The 21,165-nt window shown below is 42.5% G+C and overlaps 1 protein-coding gene and 1 long non-coding RNA gene across 4 annotated transcripts in view; one reads left to right on the plus strand and one right to left on the minus strand.

The window, feature by feature from the left end:
- Positions 1 to 605: 605 nt before the first annotated feature.
- On the minus strand, positions 606 to 9,013 carry LOC143695723 (uncharacterized). The gene is made up of 3 exons (XR_013185241.1): positions 8,841 to 9,013; positions 6,414 to 6,502; positions 606 to 1,861 (listed from the first exon to the last, which is right to left on the minus strand). It is a non-coding gene; the product is annotated as an uncharacterized LOC143695723 (long non-coding RNA).
- Positions 9,014 to 15,328: 6,315 nt separating this feature from the next.
- The window catches only part of KLHL7 (kelch like family member 7), a 28,529-nt gene continuing 22,692 nt past the window's right edge, over positions 15,329 to 21,165 (plus strand). Inside the window, exons 1-3 of one of the 3 annotated variants that reach the window (XM_054633251.2) lie at positions 15,329 to 15,642; positions 19,610 to 19,712; positions 20,695 to 20,788. In XM_054633251.2, the coding sequence (XP_054489226.2) occupies positions 15,523 to 15,642; positions 19,610 to 19,712; positions 20,695 to 20,788 (317 nt within the window). In that variant the 5' untranslated portion in view covers positions 15,329 to 15,522. Of the gene's footprint in view, positions 15,643 to 19,498; positions 19,519 to 19,609; positions 19,713 to 20,694; positions 20,789 to 21,165 lie in introns of those variants that run through there. The other 2 variants (XM_054633197.2, XM_054633243.2) reach the window with 2 other exon arrangements.

Genomic DNA, 21,165 nt, shown 5'->3' on the forward strand with positions numbered 1-21,165 from the left:
AGCACGCCTGTCCTGCACTCCAACTTGTCTAGAAATCAGAAACACATTGGCTAAGTAATTTGGCAGCAGACAACTGCTGCTAAAAGCAGCCATCTACTGCCAAAGGTATTAGGGTTGGCAGGCTGGGAATGTGCTGTCAGTGCCTGGCAGCTTAGGAACCTGTCACAAGCTGAAAAAAACCCAGTAAATACTATACCTCTACCAAAAAGATAAGATACTTCTAAAGATTTTACAAAAGGCTTTTTCAAACTGCTCCACTTAATGGGCAATGATGTTAAATCACACTTCTAGGAAACACTAGTGCATTTTCTTTGAAGGATATCACCCACACAGCTGGAGGAATAGTTACAAGAACTACTAGTACATGCAACTAACGGGCTCATTCATAAAATGCTACCCTTAGGAGGATTATACATATCAAAAAGGAGAAGACAGCAAAAGGTAAAATCAAAAATATGGAGTAGGAAAAAGACATAAAGGGAAGAATGTAGATCTTTTCTCTTTCTTTTCTTTTCTTTTCTTTTCTTTTCTTTTCTTTTCTTTTCTTTTCTTTTCTTTTCTTTTCTTTTCTTTCTTTTCTTCCCCCATCCCAAGCCTTCAGTTATCATCTTTTTTTGTGTGTGTGATGAAATATCATGATGCTTCTTCTTCCTGCTGGGGTCCTGTCTACACTTCCAGACTATCAGTTTCAACTATCTTAGTCCTTCACACATGACTGTGCTTCTATTTTCTCCAATGCCAATGACAGAGGTAATGAATGCCCAGCTTAAATACAGGTCTATTACTTACACATGAAAGATAAAATTATCTCTAAAACTGTGAAACTGCCCACATGTACAACTGGCAGGTGTCACCATCATATTTTCTGAAAAATCCCTTCGCCAGGATTTCTCTCCTGGGAAGCTGAGAATCCTTAGAGAAAAAAGAAAATAATATTATCTCATTTGCTTCTCCTTTGTTTTGCTGCTTTGGAATGTGGTTGGAGATTGCTTATCTAACATGTGAATTGTTTTTACTCAATGACCATGGTCCAGCTGTGTCAGGACTCTGGAGAGAGTCACAGGTTTTTCATTAGTGTCTTGTTAAGCCTTCTGTAAATATCCTTTCTCTATTCTTTAGTATAGTTTTAGTATAGCATTCTTTAATTTAATATAATATCATAAAATAATAAATTAGCCTTCTAAGAACATGGAGTCAGATTCATCATTTCCTTCCTGCCATGAGGGACCCTGAAAATACCACAGGCAGGCTTGCTGTTCTCCTGGCCAGGGAGGCTGTGTTGAGGGAGAATGCCTGAGCATTCTCACACCATTCAAGGAGCTGCACACACAAGACCCAACACTTTAACTGAGAGGACTGGAGCTCCTTGACAGAGGGCAGCTCCAGTGAGCCAATGGATGATCCCTTTTGACTCCTTGTTCACACACACATTCATTCTCGGGTTGTGTTTCCTTCTCCTTCTCCTTCAACCTTAGGTTTCCTGCAGCAGAGTTTTGGCTTTGGATTTTTTTAAGAATAAAAAATTTATTAGAGTGATACAGCAGCAGAGCCAGCTCAATCTGGGTGTCTCCAGAGAGGGACTGCAACAAAGGCATCCCTGGGCAATTACACCCTTATGATTTATGCACCCATGCCTCATGTGCCCTGCACGGGACTTTTCAGTTCAATGGTGATTTGTGATCTGGGGTGTTCTAAAACCATATGGGATTCTTTCTTCATCTCCACACAGGCAGGCCATTAACTCTTCTTATTTCCCCCAGCTGCATCTTCTGCTGCCGACTGTATTCTCTTTCTCTTCTGGTTTGTGCTTCTTGTGCACCTGCTCACCAATAGACCATGGCAAACTAAAAAAGTCCAAGACCTAGGAAAAACATTAATAAGCAAAAATGAAATCACCAGTGTGATATCAATATTATTCTAATACTGAATCCCAAACACAGCACTGTACAAACTACTAGGAAAATTAGTAGGAAAACAAACTTATTCCAGCCAAAAGCATAGTGAAAGTTCACAGCTTGTGGCTTAAGGCTTCAGCAAATCCAGTTACTCATGCTAAGAAAGTAAAACTAAGCAAATAGCATACTAAATCATACAACATTTTAACTCTAATTGACTCATTCTATTTAAAAATTACTTATTTAATCTAAACAACTAACATCTCTCAACAGTTGGATATATTTAAATTCTCTTTGCAATCTCTCTCCTTCAGTTTGTCTCCACAGGGAATTTCTGAAAGGTTATCTTCCCCTCCTGTGTCTTCTCAAAGAGTTTATAAGTCTTTCAACTCCTTTTGATATTCAAGGTCTCAGACTGAAGTTTGTTTCTCCTTGGAGATTGTGTGTCATGTCCCTGAATCCTGCTAGTTTCACTCATTATCTTTTCAGTGTAGGCTTGTCTCTTCTTGTGTGGGAACAATTACATGTTCTTTGTTTGCTCTTCCCACAGCCTCAGGCTAAGTAAGATGAAGATGAGACATTCAGAATCCATCCTGTACATGCAGTGTTTTCCCTCAGCAATTCAGATCTGGATCTTTCACCACATCATTGCATCTCAGTGCTAATAATTTTATTACATACCCTCGTTTTTTTTTCTGTAACCCATTGTAAGCATCCCAAACTGCTGTCATTCACACTGCTTGGATCAAAGGCCAGCCTAAATGTGACTCTGCACAAAGAATATCATCAATGGACCCTCGTTGCTGATGTTGCATTATGCACATGTCAGCAGCTGAAAGTCCTCCTTAGAAATCTGGAAATACTTCACTTAAATGAAAGTTAGAACTGTGAGCATTCTTGCATTGCCAGAGTCTCTTAACTTGTACAGAAGTCCATACAGAAACTCATTTTGACTAAATTATAAGCAGCCATATTTTCATTTCCCCTGAAAAATCCTGTTTACTTATCTGTCATTTCAACACTGGGAATACAAACTCCTGAGAAAGATGAAAGTTCAGTGGGAAGAACTGGAGTGCAACTCCCATGCAGCTGCCCTGATTAGGGAATGGGATTAGCACAATCTAATCTAATCTAATGTAGACACAGCCTATTGGAAGTAATTTCTTGTCCCAAAGGTCAAACAACCTGCTCCACTGTGATTCAGACACAGCAGTGTTGTTCTGGAAGCTGGTGCTGAAGCCAGTGGAGATCATTATGCCCTTCCAGCACTTTCTCCATTCCCATGTGGAGTTTCCCTTCTTCTGAAGAAAACAGAAAAAATCAATCCTTGCAATCAGCAGTGACTGCTCTGAAACTCCAACTCCTGCAGTGCTGGTTCCCTGCTTCACTCTAGATTAGTGCAACTCAGGGTCAATGGGGCTAATGTTTTAGACACTTGGTAAGATCAAGCCATAGTGGCCGCCACTTGTAAAATTAAGACCATTTTGAGCAGCCCTTTGAACAGTACAGTCATGCTTCTTGCTGGCCATGTAGCACCTGCACTTGTCTCCTATGTTCCATAGATCCAGCATTGCAATGTCATGTTTATTGGGCCCTTGAGATCAGAAGTGTTATTTCTCCTCTTACAATCTCATGCTTGTCCATGATGTAGCCAGTTCATCCAGCCAGACTCCAATCTGCTTTGTAGAGAACTGCAAGAATCACTTACAGGAGCAGCTGCTTGACAGCACACTCCTGCACTACACAGAACAGGAAAAAACATATCCATCTAAAGAAAAATGGAGGAGAATTTTTGATAGATGGAAATTAAATTGAAATTCATCCAAAGACCCACCGTGAGCTGGACTCTCTGTTTTCCTAAGTGGATACAGCTCTGCTGACGTCAGTGGATTTGCAGCTGCTCACAACAACATGAATTTGGCCTTGGATCTAACAATCTTATTGTTTTCAGGGAGGAGAGAGAAGGATTGTTTGTTTCAGATAAAACTGGGTCAGTGATTGTGTCATAGCCCTGCTCACTGCCTGCTGGAAACCAGTAAAGCCTCTATTATATCCCAGTAGCACCGGGGAGACACTAACACACTGCCACAACTGAATAAGGGCCATATCATAAGTCAGTGTGTATCAGGCACTGACTTTTACATACCCATAAAGACTTTTATTAATTTCCTTGAATTTCAGATGATTTTGTAAAGGGATAATACACTACTGAAAGCAGCCATACCATTCCCATCATCCATGCAGCACGTACTCGGCACCATCTGGGCTTGGATACAGACAGATTACTGCATCCTGCAACCTCCTGTCTAGTGAGTCTTCCAGCCCTCTCTTGGTCACCTCCTGTGTCAGCCCCCAGCTATCTGTGCCAAGGATCAGGTCCAGCATGTGCTAGCTGCATAATCTTGGCTTGTGCTTTTGAGAGAATTGTGAGGTTGTGAACAAAAGTGGTGAGAAAATTCAGGCAAAAGGAAGGGGAAATTACAGGTAAAGTCGCTGAATAAGGGTAAAAAAGAGGTCCAAGAAAATCCAAGTGGAAGAAGACTAAAAAGGAAAGGCATAAAATATTACAGGCAGGGAAATATAGAGGTACCACTGTCAGTGGAGGACTCAGTGAGACATGGCAATCTAGCCACCCTCGTGATTGCTCCAGAAAGCAACTGACTGCAGAGCAGCTTCTTTTAATCACCATTAATGGTTTCTTTCAAAGCCAGCTTCTTCCTACCCACAAAACAAATGTGCAGTCAAATGAACATGACAAATACATCAGTGTTGTTATAAGGTGATTTCTCAAAGCTACTTTCTCCCACTAGCACATGCATTATCAACACCAATGATCCCTACTCCTCAGCAGTCATTCAGCATCCAGGCTACTCCCAGGCTCTCAAGGTCCCTCACCTCTGTCCTATGGAAAACCTCCAAAAACCTCAGCCTGATGAGTGACTGGACAGAGAAGAGTTGGAGGGGTGAGGCATTTCATTTTCTTCAGGTAAATGCTGAAATGACAGAACTTGCCTGTGTAGTGCCTTCACTTTGCTAACTAACCAGTGTTTTCTGGGTTTCCTTCTAGAGCCCTTATTCACCCTGGGAACTGTCAATTCCCAGGCAAGCAAATGAAGTTCAGCTCACTCTTGTGCTAGTCCCACGTGGCACAGGCATGTTAGCCCAGGAATGTGAGACCAACAGGACCTACTCCAGCAGTAGGATGGAACAGCAGGAATAACAAGAAAGCTTTACCACTGCACAGGGTCCAGCTGACTGTAGGATGGGGTGCACAGTCCTTCAGCTGATGCATCAGGTCACACAAAAGAGTCTTCCTCCTTGTGAGCAAGGTGTGCCCTTGTTTCTATTTTGTGCGGCCCTCTATCCCTCACCTGCAACTAACAGGCTCTAGCATATACTTACCTCTTCTCAAAGCTTTCTTTTCTTGCATTAGTTCTCATACTATTCAGAGTGGGAGAACTCAAAACTAGAGCCAAGGGTTTGAGACAGACAGCAAGCATTAAGCCCACGTATCACTGGGAATTTGCGAAAATCTATTTTATAATAGTATTTTCATAACACAGAAATGTACACAAAAAAAGAACAATCTGCACAAGTTTGTGAGTGTTATCTTACCTGCCAAATCCACAGATGAGTTCTTCATCTGCCCTAAGGTTCCCACATTAACCCTCAGAAAGTATTTTTTACATTCAGACATTCAAATAAGTTTTTAACAAGGAGTAAAAATTTTATGAGTCTTAAATGAACACAGGCTAATACTTCTTAACATAATCCAGAATAAACTATCACTGAAATGGCATTTTAATCTTCATGTGATGTTATTCTAGCTTTTAGCATCAACAACTCAACATTAATTCTTACTGTCATAAAAAAAAACCAGATTTTTTTCTAAGGCCGTTGGGCAATTGTGTGAGTAACATAATACTGTTTATAATTGGTTATTTTAGATGAATGTACACAGCCTTGTTCCAAAGGAGGTGCCTCAGTTGTAGGTCTCCTGAGGATGACTCACACATTGTTTCCTTGAAGGCATCCTCTTCCAGACAGCATTTGGAGTGGAAAAATATGATTTGTTTAAAAATATATATACACAACTGTCATTTATATCATATATATTTATATCATTTATATTTGTGTTTATAATATGTACAACTATTGTTGAGGCATAGAGGCTGTGAGGTCGTTTAAGCAATGGTAGAATTCAACATGACTATGAAGACAGTTTTGTCATTTCCTCTTTTGTTGCTATTCAAAAATTTACATTTGTGCCCTGCTAAGAGCTTTCGTTATATGAGACCAATCTTTTCTTCTCCTTTTTTTGGTCTGTGAACAAGAAGTAGTTAATTGACTTATTCAAGTAGAAGGGCCTGAGGAATACCCCTTGTTCACCCTGGGAAATCTGTAAAAAGTTGTGAATTGGAACTGCTAATGCCAACTTTTCTGTTTTCCAGCCCTTCCTTGGTAGGTGAGATGGCATAAACTTTGCTCAACTGTTAGTGTTACACTCCTTTTCTGTACCTCAGTTTAGCTGTGGGTAAAGCTCACAGAGACAATCTCAGATAAACCCAGTCCTTGGTGTCACTCTTCCTACATTGCCCTGTATGTTCCTATAGAAAAAAAAAAATATATACTAAGTTATAAATTTATGTTGCAAATAGACACACTTAAAGAGTTCATTTACAGATTTTTACTGGCAGGTCAGATAATGTTTATTATTTGGCTGAAAATAGATCTGAACTGATGGAACCCTTGTGGTGGAAGACTGATGTTCTCTGTAGCACAAGACAGCAGTTTTACCCATGGGTTTGCACTTTGGCACAAACAGTTCCACCACTGTCTGATCCAGTTTCCAGCATGGAGGTTAACCTACTGAGAGCTTAGACAAGTTCAGACACTTAAGCACATACTGCCTGAATTCCCCTACTTAGCAAGAGGATTATTAACACTGAGAGCCATCCCCAAGAGGGGCTATTTAGGTGTAAATAATCTTTCCTGCTAGGTTTCTCCTAAGAAAAGACTAGTTCTCAAAAGGAGAGCACAGCTCTTGGTAGGGACTGGGGTTGTTAGAACATGCTGAAGGGCAGAACATGCTGGAAGAAGACATGGCAATATCCTATTTTATGTTGTCTCTTTGAGGTTATGGTATTTTAAACTCACTAAAAAGAATGTATGTTTCAGTGTTTATCAAACTGATGCCCAAGAACTTAAAGCAATAAAATCAAGAAGGTCACTTTTTTTTAATTAATTCCCCTGTACATTTAGGGGTTTTTTTCCTGTGCTTTTTGTGACCTTGTTACAAAAATCTCCCTTGCTAGGGTTGCTGCTTTTCCCTCTCATGGGCAAGGAAGTCCAGGCCATTTTGCAGTATCCAGAAATGCAGGTTCAGGCTCTGCAGTCCCAGCCCCTGGCAAGCTCCCATGCATCATAGAGAGCAGGAGTCCGTGCTACAGAGAGACAGAAAAACTAACCCCAAATCCTCATACTTCACAAGAGGGCTTGCTATGTTCAGCTGCTCTACTGCTATGTTGGTACAACCCTTGCTACAGTAGTTACTGAACTGGCTTTAGGACACATCAAATATTGGTTTTTCCCTTGACAAAGGGACAAAGAAGTGGGCTAGCTTAGAAGCATTACAAACAGCCCAAGTATTTACTGTTCTTCAGAGCAGAAAATCTAGATGAAGGAAAAGGTCTGGAATTTGGTTCCAAGTGACACCAAAGGCCAGGAAATACATTTATTTCCAGGAGATGTTAATGACTTTGTGTAACACCTCTTGTGGCAGAATTACCCACTGGCTGGGGTCAGACAAACAGCAATTCAGGGAATCCTCTGCTTTCCGTGCCTTGTTTATTTTATCTGTTCCTGAAAGGAGATTGTTTCCAGAGTTTTCATTTGTCACAGTTACTGCCTTTGGCTGGCTCTGGCGATAAATCATCCCACAATAATCTAAAATGGAAATGCTGGCATGGAAGAGGACAGCTGCCTGACAGAAGGCACGTCCCATCCTGGCTGCCAGGCCAAAGCAGCCCAGCACATCCCCAGCCTGACCAGTGAAGCACAGAGCAGCTCTATTACTACAGCAGTACAAATAAACACCATTCAATTCAGCTGGGGAGAATGCAGGAGGCACACTTTCAAAACCAAACAGGTCTCACTGGAAGAACTTCCCTCATCCAAGCTGTTGGAGCTGTGAGGACCCAGGCAGGCTTCAGAGCCCTGACCACCTTGGCCCAGGACTCCTGCTGGCTGCCCAGGGACTGCAGCTCCTTGTCACCCTTGAGCCAAGAATGACACAAGAACAGACAAGAGACCCAAATGCAAGAGGAGAAAAGAAGGCTTTGTTACAAAAGATTCTTCAGTTTATATGAATACATTCCACTTGATTAGCTAGTTAATAAAAAACATACTTCTCACACACCATCCTTGAGAAGAACGGGAAAACAAGGTGGAAAACCACCACCTGCAGATTGTTTGTACTAACAAGGTATCGCATTCCTACAACTCCCTAAAATTCTCACAAGCCACTGTGAGAAACAATTGTCATTTCTCTCTCCCTGACCAGACTGGCATCCACAGCTCCTCTGATGGCCTCAGGATCATTGGCTGCTCCTGTCACAGCCCTGGCTCTGCTCAGATGTGGGGGAAGGCACCCTGCCCAAGGAGGCATTCACGTGTCAGGATGGGGTCTCCTCCACTGCTGGCTCCCTCCTGGGGCAGCCCTGCTCTTCCTGCTCCCTGGCACAAATGTGCTGCTTTCAGATAAGCATTACTTGCTTGGGTGAACAAGCAGCAAAAATTACACAGAAAACACTGCAGCTACACAGAGTGAAAAGTGCCAGTTGTGGCTTCAATTGTGAATTATTTCATGGTCCAAGTTTTCAAATTAATCTTAATTTTAAGACCTTAATCTTTAATGCAAAAAGGGGAAAAAAAGCCCACACCTACCTTACATCATGAATGAACAAATAAACTATAAATCCATTTTGGTCTCTCTTCTCTTTGCCTGTAAAGTTTAATACAACTGATGCATCTGTCAGAACAGAAAATTTGGGATGCCAGGCATTATTGTAGGCCACAGTTCACATCATGGTAAGAAAACAAGAGTTTTCCTTTCATTAGCACTGAAGGCACAAGTCTAAAACTTGAGAGAAAGAAAAAAGGGAAGAATTTTATTAAAAAAAAGAGAAATAAAGCCATGTGAAAATGGTACTTGGGTTCTAGAAACAAGTAGTGAGAAAGCCTCCATTCAAAACATTAAAACAACTCTCCAAGGAAAGAAATCGTGACCTCTGGTAAACTGTAGATGAAAGAGTACCTTGGAAATACTTCAAACATGAAGAAACTGTTCAGACTAAATTCCCCTTGTGCTCTGGCACAGCTTGGTGGGACAAGACATCCTTGCTCAATAGAGGCCACTGGCACCCAGTAAGACCAAGCTCCTGGGAAGACCAGCAGTTAAGAATGAACTGGTCAGAACTGGAATATTGATTTCAGGCAGTCTGAATTCTCCCACTGCTCATGGGAGTACAAGGAAATAAACCTTTGATCTTCTTAACGTACACAGTAAGGCTCCCTGGCTAATGTGGTGATAAGCTCATTTTCTCCTTGAAGTTTATGTCTCTTGTAAGCATCAGTGCTAAGACTTGTCCTGGCACTCCTTCTGGCATAACACAGTTTAAATTCCTTTATGTAGCTGGATGGAAAAAAAAAAAGACTGCTCTGGAATAAAAAGAGAACAGCCCTGAGGTTGCTTTTGTAAAAAAAAAATAAGTATCTGGGATGGGCTAAGATTAAAAGAATAAGAAACATTGCAATTTGGGAAATATCTTGCCACTGTGTTAGAAATATTCCTGAGACTCTCATGCAGTTCACTTCAAAAAGTTAAACCTTCTGACAATCCCTAATTTAATACTGTCTCTAACAAGTGTCTATTTTTTTCTTTGATGTCCTATTTCCACTAATCCAGTAAAGTCTCATCTGAGCATTTGTCATTGATATTTTTGCTCTCTGCTGTGACAAGTTAGTTTGTATTTCTCTAATCCACTGAATACAAATCGATGCCAAACTGAAAAGAACTGGTTTTAAAAGCAGTGTCTGCTAAATTCATAATTTGGGCCTCATCTGGGCAATCTTTCTTTCATGCCACATATGCCAGCTCCTCTTCATGCACTGAATGAAGCCTGTTACCCATCCCAAGTCCCAGGTTTCAGTTTGGTTTCACTCTTCACCGGGGCTGCTGGCTGTGCCCGTGACAGCAGCGCTGCTCGTACCCGGGGGTCAGCCACGCCAGGGGAGCTGAGCGCACCCCACCTGCCACCAGAGCTGACCACAGGCATCTGAGGCTGGCACTGCTGCCAGAAATAAGATCATAGCACTGCTAAGTGCCACATCAGAATGAAATCTTTCAGAGAGCACCACTGTGCTTTCTGATGCAAGGTGACTTGGCATGGGAAGAGGGATTCCTCCTGATCTCTGTGAGAAGAGTGCAGGGTTCTCTTGGCAGCTTTCCTTTCAGGGCAAAAGTGGGACTGCAAGTTGGTATGAGATATTCTCTCTATGCAGCACAACCCTGCCATCCTCACTCACATTCCTACTAGGACCCACAATTTTCATCTTCTCAAATCTTTCCCATCTTCTCAAACACATACACTTTGCCCACAAAAGGCAGAGGCACTACAGGCAAGACAATGGGAAAGGAAAGGAGAGGCCTTGAAGCAGTGCTGCTTCATCTGAATGAAGAAAAGGCAATTGGAGATGGGTTACTAACCACAGGCTCAAGGGAGAAGACACAAAACTGCAACAATGACAGATGAATTCACAGTGTGCCTGCAGATTCCATACAAAGTCCATATCATTATGACATAATTGATGTCCAGGTGTCAGAAAGATAAATTACTTGTGGGTAGAATTGCCTTGTTAAAGTTTAGAGCTTGAGATGCTTTAATGATCTCAGACCTAGGGGGAGGTTAACAAAGCCTGAGGGAGAAGGATTCACCACTGATAATGGGCACAAAGAATGCAGAATTTACAGGCCACTAGGACATTTGTCAGAACCCCCAAGATAAGGGAGAAACTAACAAAACCAACTCAGCAACTGTGCTGAAATCAGCTCTGACTGGGTAAAAGGTCATTTCAGCAGGAGGAGATCTGCCCCCACTGACCCAAGATACCCACAAACCAAAAGAAATGGAAAACTGGGCATGCAGACTAATTAGCATGAGAAGTGAGGGAAGTCTTAACCATAAAAGAAGGAACACTAATTAATAAAAGAATGAGATAACTTGTAGCCAATGAATGCTAATTCCTTCATTTGCTAAAATGTATAAATAGCGAAAAGTTTTCCTAATCCTAGTGCTGGCTTTGGGGATTTCCCACCCAGCACCCCTTTCTGCACAGAAGTGTCACTAAATTGACTCTCTGTATGGACTGGCCTCTTGCACAATGGGTGAAAGAACTTGTTTTGGTGACATTATAAGATATCTCATGTATTCACATTCAGAACTTCTACATCTTGTCTTACTTTGTGAATCAGAAAAAAAAACCAAGGCACAGGTGAACTGTTACTATTTAGAAACAGTATATAACAAATTATGAATGTCCAGATTATTAATGCCAAAGTAACTGAGTCTGCCAAAGCCTTCCTCCTGCCCAAAGAAGCACATGCACCCCTGAGAGAAAAGGATGCTGTAAATATCCTAACTTTCACTCCCAGGCTAGCATAAAGAGCTGAATACATTACCCTGTGTCATTCTGGGCCTGTACTGCAAAGCCAGGACTTGCTAATCTTTTCATTTCAGTACAATATGTTTATTAATTACTTCAGCTTCTTGATGGAAAGATCTCTACCACAAGTATGTATTAGAGACTATTATATTAAACAAGCAATGTTTACTAAACATTTCAGGATATCTATCTATCTTGTACCACTCTGTTTAGCAGCATTAGTTGATGGCTTAAAATGTAATTTGATATGTTTTTGAAATCACAATGGATATGATATTGTTTGTGTTGGGCCAATGGTTTTCCCATCATGAGCATTAGAAGATAATCCTTTTCTATTTTTTATTTTAACATCAGTTTGTGAATTGAGGGATAAAATACCATTAAACTATTAGTGTTTGTAGAGTGCATTGAGAATACCAATGTGATATTCTCAATAGAAGAGACATGGTACATTACAACACTTTCATTTGTATTAAATCTGCTACAAACTTCCTAATCATTTGGATAATTTCAATTTAATTTCTCAGCATTCACAAGAAGCTAACTCTTCTTTCCAGTTCTTACCTCAAAATTTTGAGTAAGAGTTTTCTGTCCCTGAGATTACTGTCCTTGTATTTTCTGCCATCCCTCAAAGATGGTGATTTCTTGGTGTTCAAATCTAGTACCAGTACATATTTGGAAGCTTTTCCATTGTGACATGTTCTTCTTGTATTTGTTTAATTACACATGGCAGTGCATGTTTGCATATGCATCCCAGCATAAAATGGACATGAGGAGGCCACAAAGTTGGTAAGAGGACTGGAGCACTTCCGCTATGAAGTCAGGCTGAGAAAGTTGGAGCTGTTCAGCCTAGAGAAGAGAAGGTTACGTGGAGATCTCATAGCAACCTTCCAGTACCTGAACAGGGCTTACAGGGAAGCCAGAGAGGCACTCTCCATCAGGAACTGTGGTGATAAGACAAAGAATAATGAGGAGAAACTGAAAGAGGGAAAACTTAGGCTAGGTACTAGGAATAAATTCCTTACTGTGACAGTGGTGAGATATTGAACAGGTCTCCCACAGAAATTGTGGATGCCCCAAGCCCCAACCCTGGCAGTGCTCAAGGCCAGGTTGGATGGGGCTCTGAGCACTCTGATGTAGTGGAAGATGTCAGGATTAGATGATTTTTAAGATCCTTCCAACCCAAGCCATTCTATGGTTCTATGTACACACAATAGCTGGCTTTCATCGGAAAAGTGGGTAGCATCTTATCTCATATAAGATGACATTTAACCCTGAAAGCATTTCAATTTAAAGTAAATCTAGAACTTTCTCACACAGCATGCCAACTTCTTATTGGTAAGGCAACTGCTTCCACCTGCCTTGGTGTGAAAAATGCATATTTTATGATTGGCTTTTTGTAAATATTAAAATGAATATTATATGTGCTATGTTAGAAAGTTGTGCTGTATTAATTTCCTTAAGTAGTGTGTTAAATATAGTTTTAGGTTATAAAATAACGTTAAAATAGAAACTATGCTATGTAATATACTTTTTTTAAAAGAGAGCAATGAGGTACTTGCACCAGATAGCACCCACAGGACACCTAAATCTTTCTGAGAAAGAGAATTTATTGCTCTCTTATCAGGAGAAACAAACTTCTTCCTGTCTTGCTCAGCCCTGAAGATGCCATCAGGATTATGAGGAAGAATCTGACACTGCCCAGACAGAATCCTGTGTTTGAATGGAATTTATGCATCATGTATGAGGTGTATGAATATGCAACAGACTGTTGCTTTTAAGGGTTAATCCTCTGTTAACGGGTGTCCTTTTTCAGGCTTATTTTGCCCAGAAAGAGGCACCCAGACTGTCCGTAACTCTTTGTTTCTATTGTCTCATATTGTCCTAATCTCAATTAGTTCAATTTTTTATTACTCTAATGATATTACTATTTTTAGAACCATTTTATTACTAATAAACTTTTAAAATTCTAAAATCAAGTGATTGCCATTTTTCACATTTGGTATGCTCTGCTCCTGGCTCAAAATTCCTTTCGGGGCAGGTGGCCCTTGCTGTTCTCTCACAAATTCTCCACCTTGTACTGTGGTCTGTAGTAGTGAAAACTTCATGAAAGAAACTGGCTCTGTGGTATGCCATCCTTTAGGGAGTACAGAAGTTCCCCACATCCCAGGGTACCCTCATTGCCAAGTCCCACTGAAGCTGCTTGCAGAATTCAGGTGTGGCCGACCCCTCATGTGAGCCTGATGCGGGCATGTACATCACGCCAGCTGCCTGCCTGTGTTACAGGCAGCTCCCTGAATATCTCCTGTGCCCTGATGCCGATCCTCAGGTCAGTAATGCTGCCCACCCCAGGCACAGAGCAGTGCAAAGGGAGCTGCCACACCGAGTGCTGGCAGGGCCTGGAAGAGCTCGTGTTGTTTCTCAGTGGAAAAGGAATCAGCAGTAAATTCTGTGCTTCTTCCCCAGGGAAAGGAGGAGCAGACCTCTCATTTTATCTTTCCTCACCACAGCTGGTGTCAGCAAAGGGTCCGACCTTGGGAGCAACAAGCTGAACTCCTTAACTTGGCCAGCTAACCTTCCTGAGCATGGCAGTGCACTCAGGACCCAGCACAGATATTTATCCTCCCAGCACAGCTATTTCTGTGCATGCCACTGAAAAAGCAGGCATCTTATGATTACCTTCAAGATGAAATTAAAACTCTATATGTAAACTCTTTGTAAAGAGTTTACATATGTGTTTGTAAACTAGATGTAAACCGTGAAATCTGAAAATGGCCAGAAGTACATTCCTAGTTTTCTCTTTTTTTTACTGTTATATGATAAAATCTGGAAAGACAAGTGATAGCTGTGTCAGTTTTGTTTATTTCAACAAAGCAAAGGTCAAACGCATTGAAATTTTTACAGCTTCCATGTAGTAGTAATTGTTAGATGGCAGAACCACAGAATATCAAAGTCTATTTTTTTAAATCTTACCATATGGGACATGATATCAGGAACGAAGTGACTTTGTTTTTATTAATAAAAATTCATTTTATTACTAGGGGAGCCTCATGTTATTTCCTTAGGAATCTCTCTCCCTTCAAGTCATGGCATTAAGCTGTTCAACGCCTTGTTATCCGTGGAATTAAAATTCAGAACATGACACGAATGCACGAACAGCAAACTCACACTAAAACCCTGCTTTGGCTGTCACTATCCTATTCAAAAAACGAGAATCAAAGCACCAAACATTTTGGCATTATTTCTGGGAGCGGGGTGGCTGCGGCTGTCAGGACAAAGATGTTTTCTTCTGGATCACGTTTGTTTCCTTAGCCAGTCCACGTGAGACCGGGACACAGATGGCCAAGCTGGGACGAGATTCCTCCAGCGGGAGCTGCAGGAACCATTGCTCGGGGCAGAGGCAGCCCCTCCGCCCCTCGGGCAGGGCAGCCCGGTGCACGGCAGGGTGTCCAGGGGCACGGCCAGACCCGGGAGCTCCGGGCGCGCCCTTCCCGGACCGGGATGGCAGCTCCCGGGAAGGAGCTCCGGCCCCGCCCCCCCGGGCCGCACGGCCCCGCCCCCAGCCCCGCCCCCGGGGCACGCCCCAGAGAGGGCGTGTGCTCCCGGCAAAGCCACGCCCCCCAGTGCCGCGCCCCTCGGGCCGCCGCGCACGCGCCCTCCACGTGTCGCTGCCGAGCCCCTCCCCACTCTTTGTTTACCCCGCGTGGGGCCGCGCGCCGGCCGATGGCGTCAGCGCGCCCGGCGCCGCCCCCAGGCCGCGTCCGCTCCGGGAGCCGCCCGCGCCCCTCGGTGTGCCCGGCCCGCCCCGGTGCCGAGCGCCGGCACGGCGCTGTTCGCTGCCCGGCTGCCGGCGGGCGCATGTTCCCGGGCGGGGTCGGCGCGCCGGCGGTGAGCGCGGGCGAGCATGGCCGCGCCCGGGTCGGAGAAGAGCAGCAAGAAGAAGACGGAGAAGAAGCTCGCCGCCCGCGAGGAGGCGAAGCTGCTCGCCTCCTTCATGGGCGTCATGAACGCCATGCGCAAGCAGGTACGGGAGGCGCCGGCCGGGGCCGGCAGCCCGCGGGGTCCGTGCTGCCCTGAGGGCCGGTCCCGAGGGTTTCCCGTCCCTTGGGCCCGACTGCGGGGGAGCCCAGCGGAGCCGGCACCGCCGGTGCCCCGGGCCTCCGGAGCCGCACGGCGGGCGTGCCGAGCTCCGGTTTGTGTGCGCCGGCCCCGTGTGGGTGCTGCCGGCAGAAGACGCCGTGGATCTGTTTTTGCTTGCGGGCGGTCGGGCAGGATGAGGCTGTGGTTGATGGATGGCCCAGTGTCTCCAGCTCTGGAGCATTCACGGAGACCGTTTCGGACCGAACCCCGAGGGCAGTGGGAAGGCGCTGCTGCTGGATTTTTGACCAGAAACTCTTCTCTGAACAAATTGACTGTGTACCCTGTGAACAGTGAAACTGCAGCGGGAGGAGAGGGAAGAGTAGAACCATGGTTTGGTTTCACAGATGGCATTTTTGTCTCGGATACCCCTGGCCATCGCACTAGGAATCCGTGGCAGTGTAGGAGTTTGGTGGCTTCATCCGGCCTCAAATTGTGAAACTCTTGCCTGATCAGCTTCCATGGTCAATATTTTAATAGTATTAAAGGTGACGCCTCTGTTTACCAATAGAGCAAGAGTGGTAACCAAAATCACAATCATGCAAGTGCATTTCAGTTGAGCCGTCCAAACTGAAATAAATACTAATATTCAATTATTTTTTTATAAAAGACATTGAACTAATGGTAGAAGAGCAGAAGGATGATACATGTAACTTCTTGCATATGAAGAAATCTTTCTTCTCAGAGAAGGATCTAGATTGGTTGTAGAACTTTGTTTAAAACTGTGATATGCAGCCAGAGTTAAAGCTGACTCTAAACCCAGACCATGTAGGGGTTTCACACTTGGCACTGTCATGTGTTGGATCTTCTAGGGTTTAGTTGCTTGTCCTCCAGTGTTAGTCTTGCCAGAGGCTCAGCCCATCTTTTAATGCTGTCTGCACCACCAGTCTGGGTCCTGACCTCACAAGTATTGGTGTTGGTTCTGCTTTTCTCTGGCACTTCAGCCCTGTTCTTCTCTCAGTAATAGACAGTCAGTTATGTTGCCTGCATAAACCATTTCATGCAACTGAGCTCTTATGTATGAAAAACTATTTTTTTTTCAGTGACTTCAGGTATTAAAGACTTAAGGCCTGTGATCTATGCTTTTTATGTAGGCTTTGTTTCTGATCTGAAAGTGTAAACATATTCCAAGGTGTGGCTGAATTCATAACTTGGTTCCTCAGTGTTTAGTTCATACCTCTGCCATTGTTTAAAAGGACATGCCAGATGCTCTTATGATTTGTGAGTAGATAAAGGAAATATTGCCCTCCTGTGGATATATGTGCAGTCCCCAGCACAGAATTTCACAGTGCTTCACCATGTCCCTGTTCCAGTGTGTGGTGCCACGTTGTTCTGTGTACGTGCCTCATCTTGCAGTGCGGTGGAGTGCCAGCTCTCATGTAGCTATGAGCCACTCCAGACAAGGAGTGAGAGGGTCAGGATTAAGTGCTGTGAAGTTTGTGTGTACTTCTGATTCAGATTCCAGAATCTGTTATGCTCAGGGAGTATCAGCTCTGAGTTTTGCCTGCAGACTTCTCATCTGACCTCAGATGAGCTTTATATATCCCATACAGTGCTGACCGGTCCAGAAATTTTTGCAGATTTCATGAAACTCATGCTTCTTTTATGAGTTGTTTGGAAGAGGAGCTCAAGTATTGCTGAGGGAGTAATACTTGAGGTGTGGTTATACAGGATAAATTTGTGAGTCAGCAGTAGCCAGAGGAAAACACACTAGTTTCAGCTCATTAGTTGTGCTAAAGTTGCAAGAGGATTTGTAGTCAGTTCTTTCCTCTTGTATTTTGGTAAGTCAAGAGCTATGCTGTAGTTACAAAACCTGAATATGAGTTAAAATATCCTGATGGAAGTGTCAAGGTGCACATGCAGCTCTAGATATTTAGCTTGTTAGTTAATCCTGTAGGAATCTGGGCCAATGGGAACTTACAGCTCATTTTAAGGAGGCTGCTTTTTGTGTGAGCTGGGATGAAGAGGAATCCTCCATCAGTAAGGGAGTTCAGAGTAAACTGTGGGCATACCTGCACTCAGTACAGGTGAGATGTTGGGGCCAGGTGCGTTTAGTGCTGGGAGGACTTGATGCTTGTCTCCAGCATTGATGACCCACATCTCTGTGGGTTTCCAGAGCTATTGGACAGCGTGTGCAGAAATCATTTGTTGCAACATTGGAGCTCAATGGAGGTCAGCCAAGAATGAAGTCATTGGGAATGAAGCTGGGATAGAGCTGCAAGGTGTTGCTGAACCTGTAATTTAGAAGGTGAAGTGCCTTGCAGAAGCTGACACTGGGATGTGTCCTTTGGTTAACACCAGTCACCTGTTGCATCATGGAGGTGACCCTGTGACAACAGTGGGTCCTTCTGGAAAGAAGTGCAGCAATCCTCAGAAGAGCAGTAGTTGAAATGGAACCATCACACCCAGAAACCTCCCAGGGAAAGAAGTTAAAATGGTGCTCTGTTTGGGTTGGCAAATGCACCAGAGCAGCCTCAGAGCATCTGAGGTGTTTCAAATGCTGAGCTGAGGCATTTAAAATGTCTTAGAAATGCCGTGTGGAGCTCAAGCAACAGCTGCAAGTCTTGGCAAAGCTTGGCCACAGGATTTTATGGTATCTTGTACTGCTAGTTTCCAATGCTTGTTTTGAACCAGAAGTGTTAGAAATTTCAGCTTTTAAAGGATTTCCTCTGAAGCTTTTCTGGAATGGTCTCTTTTTTTATTGTTGTTTCAATCATAAATGGTTTAAAACTACAAAGGAAGCTATGTGTCACCCCCATCTAACTTCCATTTCGATAATATTTTTGAAAGTATTGTTTATATTTTGTCCAGTATGTGCTTTTGAATGTCCTGTAAAAAAAAAAAAAACAGGCATGTTTAAAGGAATTGTAAATGTGGGTTATCAGCCCTAGATAATATTGTCTCCATGTGGAAAACTTGCAGTTCTAAGCAAGTATATATTTCCCACAGTGGAAATATTCTTTCCTGGGGCTGGCCTTGGGATGGGTGTATGTAGATGTTTTTGAGAGCAGTTCCATGAACTTAAGGTAATAGTCCAAAATTATTTCCTATTTTTGAGGAAGCAGTGCTGCTCAGCTTTTCTTTTTTAGTAGATAGTTATAATTAACTGTCGTATGATATGCATTTATTACACTCAATGTGTTCTTAGAAGAGATAGCATTTCAGAATCTGTTAAAATCATGTGTTTTTACCCCAGTTCCCCCCGACAGCTTTTATAAGTTCTGTTGCTTTCCCTTCTCTTTCTGGAGCATGACAGGTCACATGTAGGGGAGAAACTAGCTGCCTACATATAAACAGCAACAAATGAGAAACAGCTAAGGTTTTGTTTGTTTGCTCATGAGGTATGACCAGTCAAACCCTTCCACATAAATGGTATTTTTGGATAAATTTTCTTTAAAATGCTCCATTGAGTGCTTTAAACTCATTCATCACTTTGACTCCTGTTGGGAAATAGGATGGCAGTCTGCAGATATGAGGTTCTTGTGAATTGTTTTGAAAATCAGCGGCAGAGTAGAGGAGAACCACTGGTAGATGAAAGCAGTGCAATATAAATGCAGCCCCTACCAGATGCTGCAGAGCTACATTATTGTAGGCTGATGTAAAAGCTACAGGAAATACTTTGATCAGAGTTCATATTATTTGTGACCATCCTGTACAAATTCATGGGTAAACTCATGTTTGCTAGTTCTCCAGGCTACTGAACTTTGACTTCCAGAAAATCTTTTTATCACATCATGCTCTTGAGTTGTGTGTGTTACAAAAGGTAATGAATTTCCATAAGCTGTTTTTAAAGAAATATTGTTGAAATATTTTCAAAAATGCTGATTTTTGTCTTTTTTTCCCTTCTGATTCAGAAAACTCTTTGTGATGTCATTCTTATGGTTCAAGAAAGAAAGATTCCAGCTCACCGTGTTGTGCTTGCTTCAGCCAGTCATTTTTTTAACTTGATGTTTACTAGTAAGTCTTTTGAAAATTGATTAATTTTAAACTTTCATTATGATATCCTGTTATATTTGTGTCTGTCAACCTGTTTATCTTATGGAAGTAATTAATTTGAGGGATAAGTGTAAGTGAAGATATCTCATTTTGTCTCCTTCCATTCATCTCTGTTCACCCCTCCCCTCATTTTTCCTTCAACTCTTTTGATCAAGTCAAGTGTTACTTCATATAGAAGCTCTCTTAATTAATAACTGGGACCTATACACTGTGTTAGTTTATCTCCCTTCCTTAACCTGAAAATTGGGAAATTTTTTGTCCCATTACAGAATTTGTCTGCCATCGGGCATTTCTGCATATAAATTGGGATATCAGAGATTAGAGACATGGTTTAGTGGCTGGAGTGGGTGATCTTAGAGATCTTTTCCAACCTTCATGTGATTACCTTAACTCAGTGATTCTGTAATTCTTTCATTTACGCTCTCTTTAAAACTTCAGTCATGTAGTATCTTATCTTTTCTATGCTTTACCCATGAATTGTAAAATTATTCTAAAATCAAAGTTGAGTGGAAGTAAAATAACCATTCATTCTCATGCTCCTTGAATGGAATTGCCCATCTGTGGGCAAACCTAGTGCTGTGTCTGGATGTGGGGAGCTTGGAGCTGTCTCCATTGTTATCAGCTTGAATGTGGAAATGGCTTTTGACAGTGGTAATGCTAACATGGCAGTCTGGCTGCAGTCAACAATGTCTAGGACTTTTCTACTTAACACAGTTTATCATAATTTAGATAATACAAGGATGTACTCACACCAGTTATCTTGTTTGTTCCACTGCCTCCTTTCCTGACTTGCATTAGCAATCCTGGGAAAACAGCAATCAACTCTGAGCAGTTTTTGGGAGGTTACCACTTTGAATAATTGCTTTATTTTCTACTGTTTGCAAAACATACAATAACTAGAGTGAGTTCTTGATTAAAAGCTTGTCTTTTAATCTGTTTGCAGCAAATATGATTGAATCAAAGTCCTTTGAAGTGGAGCTAAAAGATGCAGAGCCTGACATTATTGAACAGCTCGTGGAGTTCGCTTATACTGCAAGGTAGTTTTGTTATTTAAAGCTCACGCTTTTCTAGGAAGCCTGCCAATTTTAAATGATAAAAACTTTATATCATGTTTTTGTGATTCATCAGTTTTGTTACAATTGAAATTCTTTCCTTTGTTTAAAGCCTGATGTGACTAGACCTTCTATCCTTATTCCCTCTTCCTTTTTCTTTAACCAGTAGGAAGCTCTACAGACTAAAGGAAATGGTATTTGTCTCCAGAAAGCAATTCAAAGCACTTCAAGCTTTTGACTTCAGTGCTGGAGTCAAATGATGTTTCCCATGGTTCTGTAATTCAGGTCCTTATTGATGTCAGCAGGGTCTCTCTTTGTGGCCCTAGTAGCTATGGCACAGAACCATTTCCAGGAAGGTATAC

Source organism: Agelaius phoeniceus, chromosome 1, assembly GCF_051311805.1.
Source record: "Agelaius phoeniceus isolate bAgePho1 chromosome 1, bAgePho1.hap1, whole genome shotgun sequence".
NCBI classification, from domain to species: Eukaryota; Metazoa; Chordata; class Aves; order Passeriformes; family Icteridae; genus Agelaius; species Agelaius phoeniceus.